Source organism: Balaenoptera acutorostrata, chromosome 1, assembly GCF_949987535.1.
Source record: "Balaenoptera acutorostrata chromosome 1, mBalAcu1.1, whole genome shotgun sequence".
Classification (NCBI taxonomy): domain Eukaryota; kingdom Metazoa; phylum Chordata; class Mammalia; order Artiodactyla; family Balaenopteridae; genus Balaenoptera; species Balaenoptera acutorostrata.
The window spans coordinates 578,913-599,488 of NC_080064.1; the positions used below are offsets into that span (position 1 = coordinate 578,913).

General features: G+C 64.1%; 2 protein-coding genes across 5 annotated transcripts; both read right to left on the reverse strand.

Annotated features, from left to right (window-relative positions):
• Positions 1–52: 52 nt before the first annotated feature.
• On the reverse strand, positions 53–4,392 carry C1QTNF12 (C1q and TNF related 12). Its single transcript, XM_007166259.2, has 8 exons — positions 3,975–4,392; positions 1,950–2,066; positions 1,758–1,869; positions 1,508–1,659; positions 1,007–1,115; positions 665–755; positions 389–467; positions 53–244 (listed from the first exon to the last, which is right to left on the reverse strand). Exons 1-8 carry the CDS (start codon positions 4,140–4,142, stop codon positions 146–148), a joined length of 927 nt encoding a protein of 308 aa, XP_007166321.2. The 5' UTR covers positions 4,143–4,392; the 3' UTR covers positions 53–145.
• A 2,818-nt stretch (positions 4,393–7,210) lies between these two features.
• UBE2J2 (ubiquitin conjugating enzyme E2 J2) lies at positions 7,211–20,430 on the reverse strand. 4 transcript variants are annotated; one of them, XM_057557583.1, is made up of 8 exons: positions 18,779–18,970; positions 15,467–15,711; positions 14,939–15,069; positions 11,876–11,916; positions 9,091–9,193; positions 8,873–9,011; positions 8,466–8,546; positions 7,211–7,866 (listed from the first exon to the last, which is right to left on the reverse strand). In XM_057557583.1, exons 3-8 carry the CDS (start codon positions 15,067–15,069, stop codon positions 7,582–7,584), a joined length of 780 nt encoding a protein of 259 aa, XP_057413566.1. In that variant the 5' UTR covers positions 15,467–15,711; positions 18,779–18,970; the 3' UTR covers positions 7,211–7,581. The 4 variants fall into 4 exon arrangements, with proteins under 4 accessions (XP_057413566.1, XP_057413573.1, XP_057413575.1 ...); XM_057557590.1 differs by lacking the exon at positions 15,467–15,711 and adding an exon at positions 17,871–17,960; XM_057557592.1 differs by lacking the exons at positions 15,467–15,711; positions 18,779–18,970 and adding an exon at positions 20,207–20,430.
• Between the last annotated feature and the right edge of the window lie 146 nt (positions 20,431–20,576).

Here is a 20,576-nt window from a genome sequence, read left to right on the forward strand (position 1 = left end):
CCCACCCTCCCCCACCCCTGCCCCTACAACGCCGCAGCGACCAGGCGACAGGAAGGGCTGGGGGCTCTTTATTGCTGTGACCCCAGGTTCACCAGAGGGCAGCGGGGTGAGGGTGACGGCATCTCCCCCGCGGCCCATCGGCCCCTCACGTGCCCAGGAGCAGGCCGGAGAAGCTGGAGCCGCTCTGGACGGTGAGGGCTGTGCCGGAGCCGTTGTCCACGAAGACGGAGGTGTACTGTCCCGCCTGCAGACACCCACCGTGGACGTCACCACCCACAGGGCCCGGCTGCCGGCCAGGCGGCACCCAGCCCATGCAGTGCCCGGGCCGAAGCCTGGAGGCCCAGGACTGCCCCCCGTCCGCCGCTGCCCCACCGGCCCCCGGCCTCACCTGCAGCTGCAGCAGCCCCTGCACGTGCACCGTGAAGACCCTGCCGCCGCTCTCCAGGCCGGAGATGGCCTCCAGGGACCTGGACGCGGGGCCGCAGGGGTGAGGGCACAGTGGCCGTGGGGTGGGACCCCCCCCGCTGCCGGCGCCCAGAGACTCGCGTGCTCCCGCCCCGGTGCTCACCGCAGTCCTCTGTGTTCAGGGCAGCCCCCCTCCGTGGGCAAGATGGCCCCCATGCCCCTCAGGACGCCCCCACGACCCCTAGGAGGGCCCACTCACGTGTGGCGATGGCACAGGGACTCGATGCAGACCAGCACACGCACTGTGTCCCGGGCCCGCAGCCGGGCCCTGCCCTGCAGCTCCCTGGGGTCTGCGGAGACAGGCCAGGTCTGCAGCGCCTTCAGGGAGGACGGAGCAGGGGGGACAGGGGCTGGGGGGCTTCGGGGCACACTGCGGGTTGGGGAGGGTGGGCGTGAGGACCCGTCCAGCCCCCAGGGGAGTCAGGGTGGGAGCAGGAGGCGCCTCTGCAATGGGACCCGGGCCTGGGGCCTGTAACGTCGGGGGCCACCCGGAAGGCCAGCCCCCACCCCCCCACATGCACCCTGGCCTGGCCCCGCTCACCCACGTGCAGGCTGGCGAAGAATTGGAAGATGGCGGTCACCGGGGCCGTGAACCGACCGGAGGGCAGGCTCAGGCCAGACCCCCGAAGGAAGGCACCCTGGGCGGTGGGCTGAAGGGACAGCAGGGGGACGCAGGCTACAGGGTCTGGACCCTCACCTCCCACACCCAGCCTGGGGGAGGAGCCTGAGACCAACAGCCCCCAACCCAAAGAGGCCCCAGGTGGGCAGGACAGAGGGGTGACCCGTGCGTCTGCACCCACCCAGGCCTCTGGGCACAGATCGGGGCCCCAAGAACCTCCACAGGGGAGGGTGTGCCTGACCCTGGCCACCTCGGACCCCTCCCCGAGCCTCGGCGGGGCGTGTGCGGGTCCAGGGTCGCCCGGCGGTAGCTGTGGGCCTGCTCGCCTGTGGGGCCCGCCCAGCGTGCTGCCCCCCAGCTGGCGCTGCTGGGGCCTGAGTGCCCGCAGTGGATGCCCCCGGGCCGCCCCCCACGCCCGCTCACGGCCTGGAAGCCCTGCAGCTCCACCAGCGTCCTCTTCTCCACCAGCACCGGGCCCTTCAGCCGACAGTGGAAGGCCTCGGACACCAGCCACCTCTCCGTCCCCTCGGGCAGCAGGGGGCCCAGCAGCGCCGAGGACCGACGCTCGGTAGCCTCTGCGGGGACGGGGTGGAGGGGCGGCTCGGCTCAGCTTGGGGTACCCCCAGGGTGACCTCCTGAGCCTCGCGAGAAGAGTGGGCGGAGGGGGGCCTACCCTTCAGCATCCCCTGAAACTCCCGAAGCACAGCTTCCTGGGTGACATCCGCACCGGGGGGTCCTGGGGGGCCAGGGGGGCCAGGAGGCCCTGGGGGGCCAGAGAGGCCTCGCTGGGGGGAAGCAGGAGAAAATGAGGATCGTGGTGGGACCCACAGCCATTCCCATCCTGCGCTTAGACCCCGGGGCTCACCGACTTCTTGTCCTGGCCTCGGCACCGTTTCTTTGAGGCCCCATCATCGGGGCGCCGGACAAAGTTCAGCCATGTCATGTGGGCATCTGTGAATTCAGGCCCTGAGGCCTCAGGCAGCTGAAGGGTCAGAGGACAGGGCTAGAGTGCTGACCACCAGGCCCCGCTGGGCCCTGCCCCACTGCCCCCGGGGGAGAACAGGGAACCGTGGGGCCCTGGGCAGACACAAGGAAGACGGCAACGGGGCACCGCAGGCCACCCCCGGGACTCAGGCCAGGGCCCGACGTCCAGGAGCCTCGGGTCTGCTGCTGTGTTGCCGCAGCCGTGGCCCCCTCCTGCTGCTCCCAAGCAGATGGGCACACCCGTGTGCACACGGGGCCGGGCCCCACGTGTCCTGACAGGGGCCCAGCCCCGGCTGAGGCAGGCAGTGGTGGGCAGGAGTGAGCTCTCCAGAGCCCTGTGAGGCTGGGGGCAGTGGGCAAGGTCCCGCTCTGTGCTGGGCATCGGGTGTCTGGCTGGCCAGGATCGGACCCTGCGAGCCCCCCTCCTTCGCCGTTTCTGCAGCAGGGCCGCGGGAGAGGCAGGGGCACGCCCAGCCCCAGGGTCAGAGGACGAGACAGCGTGTGCCGGGGGCTTGGTCCCGCTCTGCGTCCGGGTCTGTGTGCCAGCCTCACACAGGTCCCTGAAGTGGCCAGGAGCGCAGCAGACTCTGGTCTGGCAGGAGAGAGCCACTGCCACGAGGCCAGTGGAGCCCTGGCTACTCCCGGAGAGCCGTCCAGGCAGGCAAGAAGAGGGGTCCTGGCCAAGGTCCGGGCCAGCGGTCAGCCCCCAGCGCCAAACACGACGAAGGCCCAGGCTCCCAGGGCAGGCCTTTACCCTGGGGAGCTGGGAGGGGCCCGCCAGGGAAGGGAGAGGAGCCAGGAACTTCCGAACATTCCAGGTCCTCGCTTCTGCTATCCGCCTGTTCCTCTGGCCGCCACAGACCCAAGCCATGTTGGAGGACCCGGGGGGGCCGGTGGGGGAGGGGCCCAGCCCCAGCAGGAAGAGCAGGGCTCCTGACGCCTGGGGAGGGCCGTCTTGTGGCAGGGGTGGCATGGCCAGGGACACCCCCTTATCTGCCCCCAGACTGCCCTGCCCTGGCTCTGGAGGGGCAGGCCGGGCAGGGTGGGCCAGGCAGGGCAGGAACTGTCCCCAAGGACCCCTCCCCCAGGAGCCTGGCTCAAGAGCTTGCGTGCCTGCCCCAGAGCCTGCCGGCAGCCCACTCCCCTGGCAGCGGGGCCCGAGGAGGACTCACTCTCCTCAGCCTACCCAGCTGGAAAACGGCGCCTCCGGCTCCAATGGGGCCGCGTGGGCCGAGAGCAGCCGGGACGGCCGCCACGGAGACGCCCTCGGGAGGCGGGAGGCCAGGATCAAAGGCTCGAGGGCTGGCAGGGGGCCTGAACCAGCAACTGCCGCCTCACTCCAGCGGCCACCAGGCCTGCGCTGCTGGGGTCAGCTGTAAGATCCCCTCGGGGAGCCCCAGCCCGAGAGGGTGGAACCCTAGGGCTGAGGCAGGTACAAGAAACTCCTCTCAGAGGGCCGGGGGCAGGCTGGGCCGGGGGCCTCCCAGGCCTGGAGCACGTCCCATGCCAGAGGCCGTAGGGGGTGCTGGCTGCCCAGCAGCGGGTCAGGCAAGGGCTAGCCTTGGCCTCACCGGCGGCGGGAGTTGGGGCACCCGGGTTGCAGCAGGGGCTCTTAACTGGCTGCCCGAAGCACCTCCCCAGTTTGCAGTCACACCGAATGGCAGCAGGTTGCTCAGGGCGTGATGGTCCCTGGGGCTTCAGAGGGTTCAATGCAGCCCGCCAGGAAGCCCCTCCACGCCCCCACCCCTCCCCAGGCCCAGAGAGGGTCCTCGAGGCCGGCCCGATCCACACTGCTGTGACCTCTGCCCAAAGCCCCGCCCAGACGGGGAGCGGAGGCCTGGAGAGTCCAGCGGGCAGAGCCTGCAGGTGGGAGGATGGCGCCCACGTGCGCCCAGACCCTGCATACCTTGGGGAAGCCCAGTAGCCCCTCGCTGCTGGACGTGGTGGCGTTGGGGGCTGCGGGGTGCTGGCCGGGCTTCCGTGGCCTCTTGGGCTCCCGCCGGGCCCTCACGCCCCCGAGGAGCGTGAGCTGCGGCCAGAGGAGGGCCGCGGCGGCCGCCCAGACCCAGCGCATGTTGGCTGCCGGGTCCGGAGCCGGCAGCGGCTCAGTGATGTGAGCCCAGGCGCCCGAAGGCACTCAGAGCCCAGGCGCGGGGGCACAGCCCCGAGGGCTGCCCGGCCACCACTGGTGCATGTCTGCGCAGGATGAGCCGGGCTAACAAGGGAAGCGGGAGGACGCGCCCCTGTCCCCGCAGGTTCCCTCGTGAGCAGAGTGCCCTTGCCGCCCGCGCTGCCGCCAAATAAACCTTCCCCTCCTCCCCAGAGCTGGCGGACTCCAAGGGGGAGGGCTCACGGGCGGCCCGGGGCGTGGATGGGGGCGGAACCCACACTGCTACTGCCCGAGGGGCGAGGCTGGGCCTCCACCCCAGCCCCTTCAGGGTGGGGCCCCGAAGCCGCGGGCGAGACGCACTCCATCACAGCCCCTCAGCCGCTTCCTATGACCCCTCTCCTCACCACCTCTCCCGGACCCTGATCCCTCTGGCCCCGCTCCCGGGAAGGGCAGGGTCTGGAAGCAGGACAGCCGACCCACCGGGCTCCCAGCCTGTCCCAGCCTAGGTGACCTGGGGTGAGAGGGGCCAGCAGGGGAGACTGGTTGACCTCAGAAGAAAGGTGTGGCACCTGGCTGCCCCAGAGCCCTTCTGCCCCCTCCTCTTCTTGGGGCACAGGGCCCACCCTTACTGAGGGGCTGCCCTCACCCAGCCAGGCCCCTTGGGCTCTGCAGTCCCCAGGCCTGTCCCCCCAGTGGCTGTGCACAGCCAGACGAGCCAGCCGAGGAGAGCAAGTGACAGTGGGCAGGTCCCCAGGGGGAGCTGGGGCCCCTCCTCACCTCTGGGCTGCAGGCAGCAAAACGGCTGTAGCCAGGTGGCACCCACAGGCTCCGGTGGGGGCCCGGGTGGAGGCTCGATGCCTAAGGCAGGACCCCCATGGCCAGCCACCCCTCCGCTGGTGCAGCCCGGGACTACGGGCCGTCAAGAGCTGTGGCTGGCCCTCAAGGACCTGCTGCCTGCAGCCCAGCCTTGAGGAAGGTGGCATGGCTCACTACCCTGGGGGGCAGCACAGGAGACCCTCCAGACCCTCCCCCACTGGCAGACGTCCAGCAGGAACAACGGGGAAGGAGACCCCGGCCCCAGGCCACATCTACAGTTGGCAGCTACAGGCAGAGCTGCCCCAGAGACAAGCTGGGTGGGACGACGTGAGGAGCGTCTGCCCGAGGACACCCAGCCCCTCCCTCCTGGCTCAGGTGGAGGTGGTCACCTCCCAGGACAGCAGCGGCCGGCCCCGGTGACTCCTGAACTCAACGTGGGGGGTCGAGTGTCCGGCTGGTAAGCCCGGGTCTCGAGGAGGTCATGCTGCAGAAGCCCCCTCTGCGCCATCCCCGCTGGGACCCTCCATGTGACCTGCGGCCAACAGCCGGCCAAGGGGCTGCCAGACAGACCCCTCCTCTCCCAGGCTGGGCACCTGTGTCCTGCTGGCCTGGGCCATGTGGACACGGCCGCCGCGCCAGGCTCCGGCACCAGCCCGTGGGTCCTGTGGGTCCCAGCTCCCCCAGTGAGGCTGGACCAAAGGGAGCCTGCTCGAGGCATCCACGCCTCCCAGCCACAGCCACCTACTGCCCGCGGGGAGGCTCAGGTCAGCTGCCCGCGACCCGACCGTGGACACAGCGCCTCCACAGGGGAGGACGGGACCTCGGAGCCCCGGCACAGCCCTCAGCAGGCCGCCTGCCCACCGCCCGGGGGCAGCCGCACCAGCCCCTCAGACCGAGACCTCCGAGCTGCGTCTGCCAGGTGACACCCCAAACCCGGGCCTGCGAGAACCTTCTGAGGGAGAGACACAGGCCCGACAGGACAAGGTCATCTTTTATTTGGGGGTCACATCAGACAGCAAGCCGCCACGGGCGCCAGTGGGAGCCTCTGTACAGCACAGATCTGCTCCCACCGTTGACTGGTTTTTAAAAGTTGAGATTTCACACACAGAAAAGAAAAAACACGTGTCAAGTAATTTCTAATTCCCAAACGTTCCGCCTCCGAAGAACCTCAGGAAACGCGGCGCGTCTGGAAGGGGCGCCAACCTCCACAGATGCACCCTCGGGCCGGCAGTGGACGGAGGGAGGTCTGGCAAAGCCGCACCCATCGGGGCCCGGGCCCAGCAGCACAGCACCACCCCGCCATCGGGGTCCACCGTGGGTCGCGGGACACCCAGCTGCCCACGGGCTACCCAGTACTGGGCAGAGAGGGACCTGTGGTATACAGACCCCAAAAGCACAAAATTTAGGAACAAAGACAAAATGAAAGACTCTTCTTCACAAGAGCGGGTTGAACACACACAAGCGGTAAATCAAAGAGCAATTTTAAATAAGTTGATCAAAGAACAAAGAACGTCAAAGATGCACCAACACCGGGCTGCACGCGGCTTCCCTGCCGGCCTCTGGAGTAAGGTCACAGGGTGTCGTGCGGTGGCGCCCGGACACGGCGCCTTCCAAACACCGTGCAGGGACGTCATTAGCAGAGACGAGAACAGGGAGACGTCGGCGATTCAGGAGGCGCAGGCCCCAGGTCTGAGACGGCGCCCACCGGCACTGCCCCTGAACCCGGGTGTCCTTCCCGGGCGGCCAGCCTCTAAGAGCCGGCCACGGATCCGCTGTGAAAGGGAACATGTGAGCCTGTCTCCAGGGCAAACCAAAGAGCTGGACCACGTGTGTGGGAAGCCCCACGTGCGCAGAGCCCGCCCGGCGGGTGGGACCCCGGCGCCCGCTGGGAGGTCTCCTCCTTCCATTAGCGCAGCCAGTGGGAGCCCGCAGGAAGCCATGGGGGTGAGAAAGCCGGCAGCGTGAGCGCAGGACGCACAGCTCAGCCCCGGTGACAGCCTGTGGTCAGAAAGGAAGCAGATTCTCAACTTCAGCAAAACAGAGCACACGTGCTTTTTCCCAGGAGGAACCTGCTTCGTTCTAAGTGAACACAAATGCCGAAGCCCAATCCCCTGACCCACCCATGGCCGTCCCCGGCCAGCGGGCCCCAGGCCACCCTGCCGAGCCCCCGGCACTGCCTGCCGACTCAGAGCTCCACACTAAGAACGCACGCAGAGTGTTGGATAGGCATCGAGTTTTATATTTTTAAGTGACCAAATCTAATAAAATGAAAAACAGGTTACTAAAATAGGTCCAAAAGACAATACAGGAGATAAGCTATAAAACCAAAGCGTGAGGCCCTCTCGTGGGCATGCAGCCTCACAGCCCCAGACGGACGCCAGGGCAGAATGGGGGCTGGGAGTCTCGCGTCTCCTCCAAATCCAACTACACACTTCGGTTTTTGTTTTCCTTTTGAAGGTTTTTAAAAAGCTAACCCCAGGAGTCAGGCAGGCCCGCCCGGTGCTCGGCGGCACGTCCAGCCAGCCCGCGTCGAGCTCGGGCCCAGCGTCCCTCGCTTCCGACCACCTCTGCTGGTCGTGGCGGCGGCTCACTCCTGTGCTATGCTTCTCAGCACGTACTTGACCGTGTAGGCGAAGGCCGCAAACCCAACTATAACAAACAAGTTCGCCAGGGCACCGCCCAGGAGTCCGTGGTGCCGGTTGGCCTGCTGGAGCCCCGCGAGGTGCGGCCCAGCCCCCGGCGCGTGCCCGTTGAGGAGCGGAAGCCCGTGCTGGCCGTGGTGCGTCTCCCCGTCTGGAACCACGTCTGGTAAGGGGAGAGCCTGGGGTCTGCTACTGAGTTCGTCTTGTGCTCTCTGTTTCTGCTTAATTTCCTAAGATAAAAACAGCAAGAAACAAGGGTTGGTTGAAACAAGCCAGCTCCTTCAGGGCCAGGGAGGGGACCGCGGTCTACCACAGAGACCCTGCAGGGTCGGCGGGCAATGGCTGCACACGTTTCGTCCTGACAACTGCCCTCGGAGGCAGTGCCGCCGCTAATCCTGTTTAACAGACGTGGAGGCCACGTGACTTGCCCAAACCGCCAAGCCTACGCCTCACGAGCTAGGACTGAGCCGGGTCTGAGCTACTCTGAGCCACCAGGGCCCCGACCTCTGTGCGGCTCAGCCTCCGGTTCACGGCCGGGTTCTCTGCTCCGGCACCACGACCAGCAAGCATCCCTGCCTCTCACCCCCGGCCCACCCAGGACCTCGCCAGACCCAGTGGCCTTCCCCTGACCTCTCCCCGTCTCCGACCCACCATCCAGCCCCCAGGCCCCGGAGGAGAGGGTCAGGTCTTTGCACCTAAACACGTCGCCCCCACTCCCAGTCTGCAACACAGGGACACACAGGAGCACACGTTCTCTGTGGAAAGTATCGAATCCAAGTGTCCCTGACGTGGGGAAAGCAAAACTAATGGCCAACTTTCACTTTCTTACCTCCACAACTTCCGGAAACAATTCACAAAACACTTTGTCTTTTAAATTAAACACTAAGCTTTGTGCAGCCAGTTGTCTTTTCTAGGAAGAAAAAAGGAGAAATATCAGCCCGAAGGCTAATTTCAATTCTTCCACATTCTAACAAGAGACGGACTGACAGGCGAGGGCTGCGGTCTTCACGCTGTGGAAAGGACTCCACAAGCGTGCTCCTCGTGACAAGCTGACGTGCGGTCTCCTAAGGCTGTTACCTTCCTGCGGCATCCGCTGATGATGCCAGACCTGACCCCTGCTTGACACGGGAGAGACATGAAAGCCCGGTAACGAGGAGTCGCCGTCCCGACTGCGCACACCCGCTGTGGAGACCGACCGCACTGCCCCCCTCCCGCCCCCCTCCCGCCCCCGCTCACTGTGAAGTCCGACGTCTCAATGCTGCCCAGGGTGGGGCCCTTCTCCACCATGAAGCTCAGCAGCCCCGTCAGGATGGTGGAGACGGACCAGGCCGGGTTCCACGTGTCTGGGTGGAAATCCGTGATGGAGAGACACAGCCTGAAGAAAGGGACCCAGTCAACGGGGTGCACACCCCTCAGCACCCCAGTCCCACTTCAGAAGCACCCGGACGCCTTACCTCGTGTTGCACTTAAATCTTCCATTGGGAGTTATCATATAAATACTAGGAGGTTTAAAAGGAAATTCTCTGGGAAAAATTAGTTTTCCATGATAATAGCCACCTGTATCAGAACAGAGAAGGAGCCTCGTCATCGTTCAGAGCGCGCCAGGCCCGCACCCTCACCGCCCTCGGGGGCCCGGCCCGGCCCGCCCCGCTAGGTCTCCCCACCCCCTACCCACCAGCCGACCATCCCTGGAACTCACACACCTCACTGGGGCTCACGCCCACCAACCTGGGGGGGCCCTTACCCCCCATGCCGACTACACGCCCCTCCTCCACCCTCGCGCGCCCCCTCCCCGAGAGCAGAGCATCAGGACAGAGCCTGCACAGGCTGCTCGCCGGCCCACGTCCACCCCGCGAGTGGCAGCTCTTCCGGTCCCCTCACTCCTGCACCACCTGCCTCTCCTCCCCCAGACCACACCCAGCAGCAGGCGAATGCGCCGTCATTTCCCCCCCTTAAGAACAAGTGAACAACGAAACTCTGCCCCCCGCTCCCCTCCAAGCCCTGCCAATTGCTCCCTCTCCTTTATGTAAAATTCCTGGCCTTGAAGTCACGACATGCCCGCGGGGCCACGTGACCCCATCTCAGGCCTCACTACCATTCCTCAAGGCCCCACCCGAGCCCGGCTCCTTCCGGTGTCCCCACCCCACCCCCGTCACTGTCACTCCTGCTCCGGAACGCGCTGCGCCCCGGCCACACCATCCTGTCCACACGACACCGCGAGTCTCAGAACCAGGCACGGTGACTCCCCTGGTTTTATGATTCTAAAAAACTATTTTAGCTATTCTAGGTCCTTCGCCTTCCCGTGTAAGTTTTAGAACCAGTTTTTGAATAAGCCTGTACTCACCTACAAAAACCTCTGTTAGGGTTTTAATGGGATGTTGTAAAACCTCTAGACACAGATCAACACTCGTGTACTACCAGGAAGCCCGCCTGAACTGTGAAACTAGTGTCGCAGTTTCGGCACCGGCAGAGCCCAGCGCAAGGACCGGGTCAGCGGGCAACCGACACGGAGCCAGACTGACGTGGACACGGGAGGGAAGGGTCAGAACATCCAGAAGTCAGAGGAGCAAATGAGGAGGGAGCCAGAGTCCACACAGGCCCAGACCCTGAGGCCTGAGAGCCAGCCGCCAGATGCGGCAATTCTGAGGGTCCCTCCGAGACCCTGATGGGAACAGGGTCGGCAGAGGATGGCACTGCAGCCAGCAGAGCCCTGAGCTGAGGAGGGGACAGGCACCAGGAGAGGACACAACAGCAGGTGCTGAGGGGAAAAGGGGAGCAGGGCAGTGGGGGGGGGGGAGCGCAGCGGAGGAGGGGGAGGGCAGCAGAAAAAGCTTTGGTCTCCGAAGGAAACCTTGACAAGGAGGATGACGATTTTCCCAGCCTGACGACAGGGAACAGCAGGGACACAGAGGAGAACAGATGGGGCAAATGAAAGCAAGAGTGACAGGGTTGGGTTTGGAAAAGGAGAGCCTTTCATCTAGGTCAGAGGGGCTGGGTGGACGGGGGTCTCCTGCAGCCCCAGCCACCACACCGCTCGCTCGGGGCTGCCCTCTCCTCTCCCTGCCACCTCTACCCTGCCCAGGTGTCAGCCTCACTTACGCCACCAACAGTGCTGGCTGGTCCTGGGGGCGGTGTGTGTGTGGGGCTCTCGTCACACAATTAGTAAGCAAGTGTTCACTACTGTATGGGAAACACTAAAACCACAAAGAATAAGAAAACTTTAAAACCAGGCATAATCCTACTTGCGAGAGAACACTGCTCATTCTCGGTACCTATCCAAGTTCGCTAAAAACGTATTGTGCGTCTCTTAAGTGTTTTAACACGAGCTGTGCAAGCTGTTCTGCAGCCTGTCTTCCGCCCTTTCTCCTGGAACCCCACGCAAGGCCATCGCCGAGCCCGTTACCCTGTGGTCATGACACGCCCACCCTATAGATACGCTTCTGCACACTGTTTCCCTAGGGCAGGTCATCCCCCAACAGGGATTCCTGGGCCACAAGAGTCCCACGAGGCTAGTGACTTGTCTGCCCAACTACCCACAACACTCCTGGGCATCCAGAGCACCCACACTTCCTCCCCAGCAGCACGGGTCCTCCAGTGGAATCGAACGCACAAGCCCACAGTAGGAAGACACAAGTGCGCTGCTCCGGCCACCCAAAATCAGGAGCCAGGGACTAGAGTGCCCACCTGGCCACGGCTCTGCCCCAGGCTCCACCACCCGGAGGCTGGTGCCAGGCTCCCCTCGGGCCCCTGGAGACTCACTGACAGGCAGCCCCGAGGTCTGTCTGCAAACACCAGAGGATGCCGGGTGGCATCGCCTGACCACCGCAGGCCCTGCGGCCCCTACACCTCAGGGCCCTACCCGCACAGGGGGCCGCCCCTCAGCTCACCGGACTCAGCACAGAGTGAGCACTCAGGAAATGACCTTTCTTTCCTTCAACAGTACACATGTTGGTCTTACTTTTTCCCCGTCTGTTCTCCCAGCTCTGATCCCACTGACGTCAGAGGCTGGGTAAATTCGATACTCACAGCAGCCCCTGAAGACGGAGGCCCATGGGCAAAACCAAACTGAGCAAACCCCTCTAGGACTTGCAGGAAACCAGAAGGGGCTCCACATGCGTGCGGTCTACCTCACGCACATCCAAACCAGAAACAGTGTTATTTACAAATAGAAAGTGTTTCTCAGGCAATGGCAGTTCTGAACACAGACACTTGTTCCTCTAACTCGGGGCAAAGACTTACCTTCGTAGGGAGTCATCTCAGGGCCTCGGACCACATAGTGCCTGAGGGAGGGAAGAAAATGAGTTGGCTTTGGGGACGGCAAATTCTCCAAAATCTGAGTCACTCCAAGGCCGGGGTTTTTAGCACCCACCCGAAACTAGACGTTCATAGACGTTCAGTAGGTGAACTGAAGGGTGAACCCTACCAGCTACCCAGCTCCCCAGTTTCTCCAGCTGCTGGCGTGTTAGCCGCTCTGTAACGGGATCAGAGAGGCTGCGTCTCCCAAGTTTTCCCACAGAGTACTTTTTTTTTTTTTTTTTTTTAAAGGATTTTCTTATTTATTTATTTATTTATTTATTTATTTTTGGCTGTGTTGGGTCTTCGGTTCGTGCGAGGGCTTTCTCCAGTTGCGGCAAGCGGGGGCCACTCTTCATCGCGGTGCGGGGACCGCTCTTCATCGCGGTGCGCGGGCCTTTCTCTATCGCGGCCCCTCCCGTCACGGGGCACAGGCTCCAGACGCGCAGGCTCAGCAATTGTGGCTCACGGGCCCAGCTGCTCCGTGGCATGTGGGATCTTCCCAGACCAGGGCTCGAACCCGTGTCCCCTGCATTAGCAGGCAGATTCTCAACCACTGCGCCACCAGGGAAGCCCCACAGAGTACTTTTGTATCCACAACACAATATGCAAAAAGCTAATCCTCTCTAACCGTTAACGTCAACTGACGATTTAAAAATTAACTTCAGGGCTTCCCTGGTGGTGCAGTGGTTGAGAGTCTGCCTGCCAATGCAGGGGACACGGGTTCGAGCCCTGGTCTGGGAAGATCCCACATGCCGCGGAGCAACTAGGCCCGTGAGCCACAACTACTGAGCCTGCGCGTCTGGAGCCTGTGCTCCGCAACAAGAGAGGCCGCGATAGTGAGAGGCCCGCGCACCGCGATGAAGAGTGGCCCCTGCTTGCCGCAACTAGAAAAAGCCCTCGCACAGGAACGAAGACCCAACGCAGCCAAAAATACATAAATTAAAAAAAAAAAAAATTAACTTCACAATTTATTCTTGAGACGTACCTGAAATCTGGTATTTTTCAGCATGCCCAAATATCATGCAGTAGCTAACCCGGGAACAGCTGGAGACACGCAGAGGCTGGGTCCCCGGCCCTGACGTCCTGGAAGAACCAGACTCGACCTCAGAGCAGCTGCCCTCGAGCAGGAGGGACAGGGACAGCCCGTGATTGTCACCAAAGTCCTCACACGCAGGGAGCCTCAGACCAGGAGCACCAGCCCCATGGCCTCTGCTCTCCATGCAGATACACGAGGCCTCATCTCTACATCAAGAAGCGTTTGAGCTTATGAAATTTTTTTTTTTGGCCGCACCTCTCGGCTAGTGGGATCTTAGTTCCCCGATGAAGGACTGAACCCGGGCCCTCGGCAGTGAGAGCGCAGAGTCCTAACCACTGGACCACCAGGGAAGTCCCTGAGCTAATGAATCTTCAAAAAAGACAGAAAAGCACAAAGAAGAAAGTAGACCTAATGAAAAATACCACACCAGACACACTGTGCACAGGTCAGTAACCACCCCCTCAGGCACTGCTTCCCACCAGGACACTGCGACAACCCCTACCGTCTGCTGCCTGATAACGTCTGACTCAAAAAATACTGTCGTCCTATGTCAGCAGACCAAGAACACACCGAGGAACGCGGCCTTAATTTGTTCCTGCTCCCGGTTCCTGTGCCCAATCTGAGGACACCGGGAAGGGCCTGGGACAGCAGAGCAAGGAAGGCTTGGAGGACAGGCCTCTTCCAAAAAAGCACGCTCTTCTCCCAGCTGAAGCGACAGACACGCTCAGCTGAGCAGAGAGGCCCACGCAGCAGGCCTGACGCTGCCGTCCTCAGCCAGCGTCTGGGAACTGGATTCCAAGGGGTTCTCATCACCCCAAAGCATCTCAACTACTTGTGCAAAAAACGTGGTTAACGCTGAAGGGAAGCCTGCTGTCCTGCTAGGAGTCTGGAATACTGGTGGGCACCAGGCAGAGGTGCCCGTGCCCCACGCCACTGAAATCCCTGGTGCTCAGTCCCGAAAGGGCTTCCCTGGCAGCTGCACCTCACACGGCTTGTCACAGCTGGCCGCAGGGGAGGGGAAGCTTGCGTCTGGTCTCCAGTGGACTCTGCCCTGCGCCTCTTCCTTTGCAGTGGGTCCTCCTAGCGAATGATGGAGCGTAGGACCCGACGCACATGCAGCAGGGGCCCACACAATGAGGATGTTCCCCTCGACTGCCATGGAACCCATCTGTCCCCCTGCCAACTACGTCCCAGGGGCCACGCTTGGTTTTTGTCGCCTGGGGGCAGGGAGAGCTCTGCTGCGACACTGACGCCTCCCCCACATGCCAAGGCCAGCCTCCCCCTGGGACCCTCCACCCCACCTGCCAGCGCTGGCCCTTCTCTGCAAGCCAAGGGAGGAACGTAGACCCAGGATCCTCGAACACCTGTCCAACTTGGAAAATACTTTTTAACTCAGATCTCTTTTCTCTGGATTTTAAAAAAATTTCTAAGTATTTGTTAAGAACAAAACATAACAAGGAGAAAACGCTCCTTAATATTTCAGCTCTACACTTTGTCTCTCACAAAATCACCAGCAAACCTGGTAGGGGCAGCTCTTCTACAACATGGCGAGAGTCACTATGAAACGCATATTCACAAGACACAGGGCTGGAGCATCAGGACCCGTCCCCCCCGCACCAACTCGCCAAAGACAGGGCAGCTCACAGCACCAAGAAGCCAAGAGCAGAGAAGCAGAGTCTAAACGTGTAGCTTCTCCAACAGCCGTGAGGCCTGCAGGCCCCAAAGCCTCCCCCAGCAAGGACCTCCTCTCTGGCCCCGGCGGGCAGGGGTCAAGGACAGCCCACCACATCCCCGTCTGCTGCCCACCGTGGAGACAACCGGACAGCGTCTACAGGCCTCACAGTCAACTCACACCCGCCAAGGGCGCAGGAGGCCCTTCCCTGCGCCAAGATGGCCCACCCGGCCCACGCAGCCCAGCCAGAGAAGCCGGGTGACAGGCGGTGTGGGCGAAGGAGGACGCAGAGCCTTACCACTCAAGGATGTTGGAAGGGAGGGGCTCGGCACAGATGTAAGGCACGGGGTCCTTCTTAATCCGGAGGTAGTCCTGCTTCAGGCGCTGGGTCGCTGTCGTGGGTGCTCTCTTAGCGCTGTTGCTGCTCATCTGTGGAAGACAAGGGTCCACGCTGACGAGGACAGAGGTGTCCCCTGCCGCCCTCCCTACAGGCGGCCTCCGCCACCCAGAGTCGAGGCCCATGGGCCGCGCTGACTTGCCCGCGCCCTCAGACACCCGCGGGCCTTGCGGAGTCCCCTTTCCTGTCTGCCCCGCTAGGATCTTCGCTGACACGACGTCATCAGACGGAAAGGTTAAGAAAAACCCTGCAGCCCCGCTCCTGCTTTCAAAGAAGCTCCACGGGGAGAAAGAGCTCTATCTGCAAGGGTCGCGGGAGGGGCCCTGACCGCCTGCCACGTGGGCATCTCCCCAGCGCCATGCTGGGTGGTACCACTGCCCCGCCACGGCCCACCGAAGCCCGTTGGGAAACATTCTGCAGCACACCTACCACGGGTCACAGGTGGGTGGGAGGAACCGAGGAGCAGAGGAGAGCCTCTTCCTGGGACTGGAGAGAGAGATGGGGACCCCAGAGAGACTCGGGAAGCGGCAGCCGGACGGGCAGAGATAAGGAAGCGTGCTGCGTCCAGGACACAGCACTGGGGCACCGCGGCAGGTGAACAGCGGCCGATGAGGCCAACCAGGGATGCGAGGCCAGGCCGTCAAGCGGTGCCCACAAAGACTTTAGGCCCAAACCTTAAGGCAAATCAGATCTTCTGTTAGAAAGGTCAGGCTGGTGGCCCAGCAGAGGATGGATGGGACAGCATGGGACAGACAGGATGGCACAGGACAGCACTGAAGGCTGGGGACGGGGAGGGAGGGAGCAGCCATCATTCAAGGCAAGAGACCTGGCCTGCTCAGGGGACCCTGGGACACCTCAGCTCTGCTCCAGAGGCGGGAGGGCGGGATGGGGATGCGGAAGACAGGGCTCCCCACTCTCACGGGCACCAGAACGGCTCCAGCTCAATCCACTTAACGTACTAGAATTTCTCACAACGTGAGGTGGAAAGGCAAAAAGGTTCTACCGCTAAAAATAAAGCGTGAAAGCCACTGGTGTAAAACACGGTGGAGACAGAGGACACACCAGGGTGTGCAGCTCAGGATGGAAAGGAGTGTCCAGGCTAGAGGGGAGGCCAACTGGACGGGGCAGTGAGGGAGGAGTCACTTTGCCCGTGTTCCCAACCTGTCCCGCCGCAGCACCGGACGACAGTGGCCAGGGTCTCCACCTGGAGCCGCTCCCCGCACTGGGCCGGCCCCCCCTCACCTCAGCCAGGGGCCTCTGCACGCTCCTCCCCTCCCGTCAGTCTCTGCCCACGTCGCCTCATCAGAGGCCACGGACTCCTGCCCGGTGGGGTCCTCCGCAGAGCTCCCTCCCCACCAGGCGACGACCAGGGCTCGCTGTCTCACTCTGCACCCCCGGGGCACCGGCAGTGGTCCCGCCACACGCATCACAGCGCAGCCCTGCTTCCTGCTCTGGGGCCCCTAACCCTCAGATCCCCATTCGCCCCCACTCTCCCCAGCCCCACCACACCCCCCGACGCAGGGCCCGCTGCGCTCTGCCCGTCAGAGACCGCGAGACTTCCGCCCAGCCTCCCGGAGCGCAGTCTCCCTGCATTTCAGTCCGTCCCGTTCGCTGAAGTCAGGTGACCCTTCTCCCCGCACAGCTCTGATCGCAACCCTTCAGGACGCACCCAGAACTGAGCAAATAAACGTCAACACCTCCAGCACCTGCCAAGTCCTCTCAGGAGCAGCCCCAGACCGCCCGCTAGTCCCCGACCCCCAGGGCCCCTGACACGGCCTGAGCCGACCCCCTCCTCATCCCAACCACACGGCCACTTCCCGCTCCAGCCTCTACCGGCAGACGACTCGCCGAGGCCCTGGTCGAGTGCCTCCACGCCACCCAGCTCCGCTCCGCACAGGTGACCGCCAGGCCCCAGCACACACCACTGGCCGGTGTGCCCCCTGCAGGTGGCTAGACCAGCTTGGGGGGAGCGCTCCCCCCGCAGCCCCGCCCCAAAGGCCGGAGAAGCCAAGGGGACCAGGGCGATGTGTAGTGACAAACACAGCGACAGTCCAAAAGCAGGGCCACCGCCCAGGACTCGTTTCTTTAACTGCTCGCCGCAAAGTTAACTCTGCCGACGCAAAGCAGCTCCCCGGGGTAATTCAGACACAGCCGTGCAGGCCTCAGTCAAGCGGCCAGCTGGGTGCTTCACGGAGGGTCGTGCACGGCCACAGAAAATACATAAAACAGATCCTGCCCGGCTGGGCGCAAATGCACTTTTCTCTCGCTTTTGCTTCCAAAGCCGACTTGCAATCCAGCTACCGGGTCCCTCAAAGGAAAGGGCTCCCTCTGCGCAGCGCCCTCAGGCCCCTCTGGGTGATGTGAGCTGGCCTCTCCCAATCTGCCCGTGCGCTCAGACCAGGCGCCTCCACAGACCACGAAGCGCTCCTTGAGGTCCCTTCGGGCAAAGTCCCCACGGAGAGAGCACGTAAGGCGTGTTACACTGAAGGAAACAGGGCGCAGACGTCCAAAAACAGAACAGAACAAGAAACGGCCCGAGCACGAAACTGCAGGGCAGAGAAGCTGAAGACGGGCAGCCTGAGCCAACGTCTCGGGCACGGGTCCCTCCGGGACCGCGGGGAGACAGACGCGCCGCCCGCCCCTTTCTCCCGCTCGGCGGCCGAGTGCTCCGGTGACGGTGCGGCACGAGACCTTGGCCTGACCCGCCAGAGAGCACGTGACACACCCGTGCCCGGGACTCGCATGGAAGTCTCTCCCTTCACCAGCAGGATTGCTTCACAGGCTGGACGGAGGCCCGGGGCTGATGGGGGCCGCCCCGCCGCCACTCCCGCACCTGCCAGAGATCGGCGCGGCCAAAGTGTGCAGATGACTGAGCGCCAGTTCCAGGTGCCGAGATCCAACGGTGCCTGCAGACATGCGGGACCTTTCAATCAAGCGAGACCCTTAAGTTCCTCTCCGCGGAAACGAGCCTACACCGAGGGCCCCTCACCTCCAAAGAACAGAGCCCCGACCACCTCCCTCACTAGCTTCGCTTGCCGCCCCCTCCACCGGCTGGGGCCTGACCTCTCTGTTTCATGCCTGGGCCCGCGTGCGGTCGGGAATGCATGGGAACTAAACACAGACCAACTAAGTCGTGCTAACTGGAAAAGGGGCGAGACGCTTACACCTGGCCAGGCGGGAGAGCGGGCGTGCACAGGTGAGGAGCCGGCCCAGGGCCCACTCCGGCCGCCCGGCGTGGAGCTTCCCACTCTGACCGCCCGGATTTTCTCTCAGTTACCACCCCAAAGGCGTCAACCAGGCACGCTCACTGCTGGGGGGACGTAAGAGGCGGTCTGGGGTCCTAACTGCTCGGGGATGAAGCGACGGCGGGCTGGACGGCAGTCACCCCATCCCAACACGGATTCCCAGGACAGTTTACGAACCAAGCTCTACGCTGGCCTGTCCTGACGGCGGCCGCAAGTGTGCCACTAACGGGAGGCCTTTCCGTGGGACGCCAACCGTGTAACCACCCGAATCCCCAAGCTGGCCGGAGGGAGGACGAGCCGCCCCGGAGCCCCGGGCGCCCCGCCGTAACCGAAATCGGGTTCCGCGCACGGAAGCTCCAGGCCGGGCCCCACGAGCGCGGACGGGGCAGGGATGGGCCGTGCGGAGGCCCCGCGCCCCCCGCCCGCCGCTCGGGCCGGCTCCGGCGGGGCGGACGCGCGGCCGAGGCCCCGGCACAGGCCCGCGGCGCGTGCTCACCTCTCCCCGTCGCCGCACGTGGGCCGCCGCCTCGCTCAGGCTCGCCGTGCTCGAGGCCAGAGCAGGGAGCGGGAGAGTGGGGCCCGCGCCGCAGAGTTGCACCGCGCCGGGACCGAGCCCACCCCGACTGCCACCGCTGCCGCCGCTGCCGCCGCCGCCTCTGCTTCCAAGATGGCCGCTCGAAGGGGCGGGGCCATCCCCGCTTCCGGTTCCGGGGCGCGGTTAGTTTGGGGGAGGTGGCGACCGCTCTAGGCGGCCGGGCGGATGTCGCCTGCGTCTCGCTGCCGCCACCCGCCCCAGGAAGCGGAAACAGTCGGCGCATGGGCAGTGGCTTGCAGCTCCGCGGGGCGGGGCTCGAGCCATTCTGCACGTCTGGTCGGCCAGCGAGGGCCCTCTGGTTGATCCTTCGGCCGCAATCCTGTCCGGCTGGCGGCCCCGGGGAGAGTCAGCGGCCGCAGCGGACCGGGGCCCCCCACCCAGCACGTTCCCCTCCTCACGACCCTCGGCCTTACGCGGGAAGACAGGTCCTGTTAGAGGGTGACCCCCGCGGTGCCGGCGTGAGCCCCGCCTGACTTCTCTGGGACGCCGACCCTCCCACCGGCCCCCTTGCAAAGGATCGGCCCAGTGCGGACTGGAGGGCCCAGTTCTTGTGCCCATTTAACAGGAGAGCGCGGGAGGCACTCTGCGTCCCCGGGCCTCAGTTACCGAACCACCCGGGGCCCTGAGAATCGAGTCCTGGGTGTCCTTGTGTGGCCGCGGTGTCGCGTGGGACCCGGAGCCCCTCCAGAACCTGTGCCAGGTGGGGTCCGCCGTGGGAAGCCTGCCCAGCCCCTGCCCAGGGGGAGAGCTGTCCTCATAAAAAGCGTTGCAGTGTTTCCCGACCGAATTTTCTACCCAGCCCATGAATAGGGTCATTATGCACCGTGGATGCCGCACTGAGGCTGGCTTTCCGCTCCCACGGTCCCCTCCCTGGCCCTGGGGGAGGGGGAGGCAGAGCAGGGCGGTGGGGCGGCCAGGGAAGGCCCCGGGGAGCAGAGGGTACTGCCGCTGGGACAGCATCGAGACAGCCCTGACCACGGGGCCTGGAGGTGTCGTCTGCACCTCACATCTGCCTTGGGGGACACTGGGGGGCACGTGAGGATGGCACACGGGTGGGGTTCTGGAAGAGGGAGGGCTGGGCAGCTGGGCAGGCCGACACACTACCCTTCCTGGTGAGTGGGGCTGGGGGTGCCCACACAGGCTGTGCCAGTGCCGGCTCAGCTCTGAGGCTGGCGGTGGTCATCAGCCAGGACCCATCCAGAGGGGCCGTCGCTGGGCAGAGCACAGGGCTCCGTGCAGCAGAGCTGCGGTTCAAACCCCGAGTTCTCACTCCTGACCACGACCCTGACTGCGTCTCGGAATAGACCACCGGGCAACGGGGTAACTGACCACGTGGCGATTGACGGTGGGCTCCAAGCACTGACGGGTCTAGCCATGGCCACTGGCAGAGGGCGAGCGGGTGGCCACGCTCACCCCCGAGGCTGGCCCACCCAGGGCACCTCAGGCAGGATCTCAGCGGCCACTGCAGGGCTGGCCCCAGGCCCGGGGCGGAAGCAGAAGGAGTGCCTGTCGTCCCTCGGCCCAGCACCAGGCAAGTCGGCCCGTGGGAAGCCAGCCTGCTACGTCTCTGGCCCCCAGTGTCCCCCGGCGCTGGCCCTCCCTCGTCCTGGGGAGGCTGGCAGTCCCCAGGCCCCACCTCCTGCTGCCACGCTCAAGAAATAGCTCAGCCTGCCCTTCACTCCCCCGCCTTCCCCCCAAC

Excerpts from the sequence above, each read along its gene's own strand:
- C1QTNF12 (XM_007166259.2), bottom strand. The coding sequence starts at position 4,142 with ATGCGCTGGGTCTGGGCGGCCGCCGCGGCCCTCCTCTGGCCGCAGCTC. Across the intron at positions 1,116-1,507 it reads AGCTGCAGGGCTTCCAGGCC|CCCACCGCCCAGGGTGCCTT; the intron begins GTGAGCGGGCGT and ends CTGTCCCTTCAG. Across the intron at positions 756-1,006 it reads CTTCGCCAGCCTGCACGTGG|ACCCCAGGGAGCTGCAGGGC; the intron begins GTGAGCGGGGCC and ends CTGTCTCCGCAG.
- UBE2J2 (XM_057557592.1), bottom strand. The coding sequence starts at position 15,069 with ATGAGCAGCAACAGCGCTAAGAGAGCACCCACGACAGCGACCCAGCGC. Across the intron at positions 11,917-14,938 it reads CCTTCCAACATCCTTGAGTG|GCACTATGTGGTCCGAGGCC; the intron begins GTAAGGCTCTGC and ends TCCCTCCCTCAG. Across the intron at positions 7,867-8,465 it reads TGTTTCCGGAAGTTGTGGAG|GAAATTAAGCAGAAACAGAG; the intron begins GTAAGAAAGTGA and ends TTTTTATCTTAG.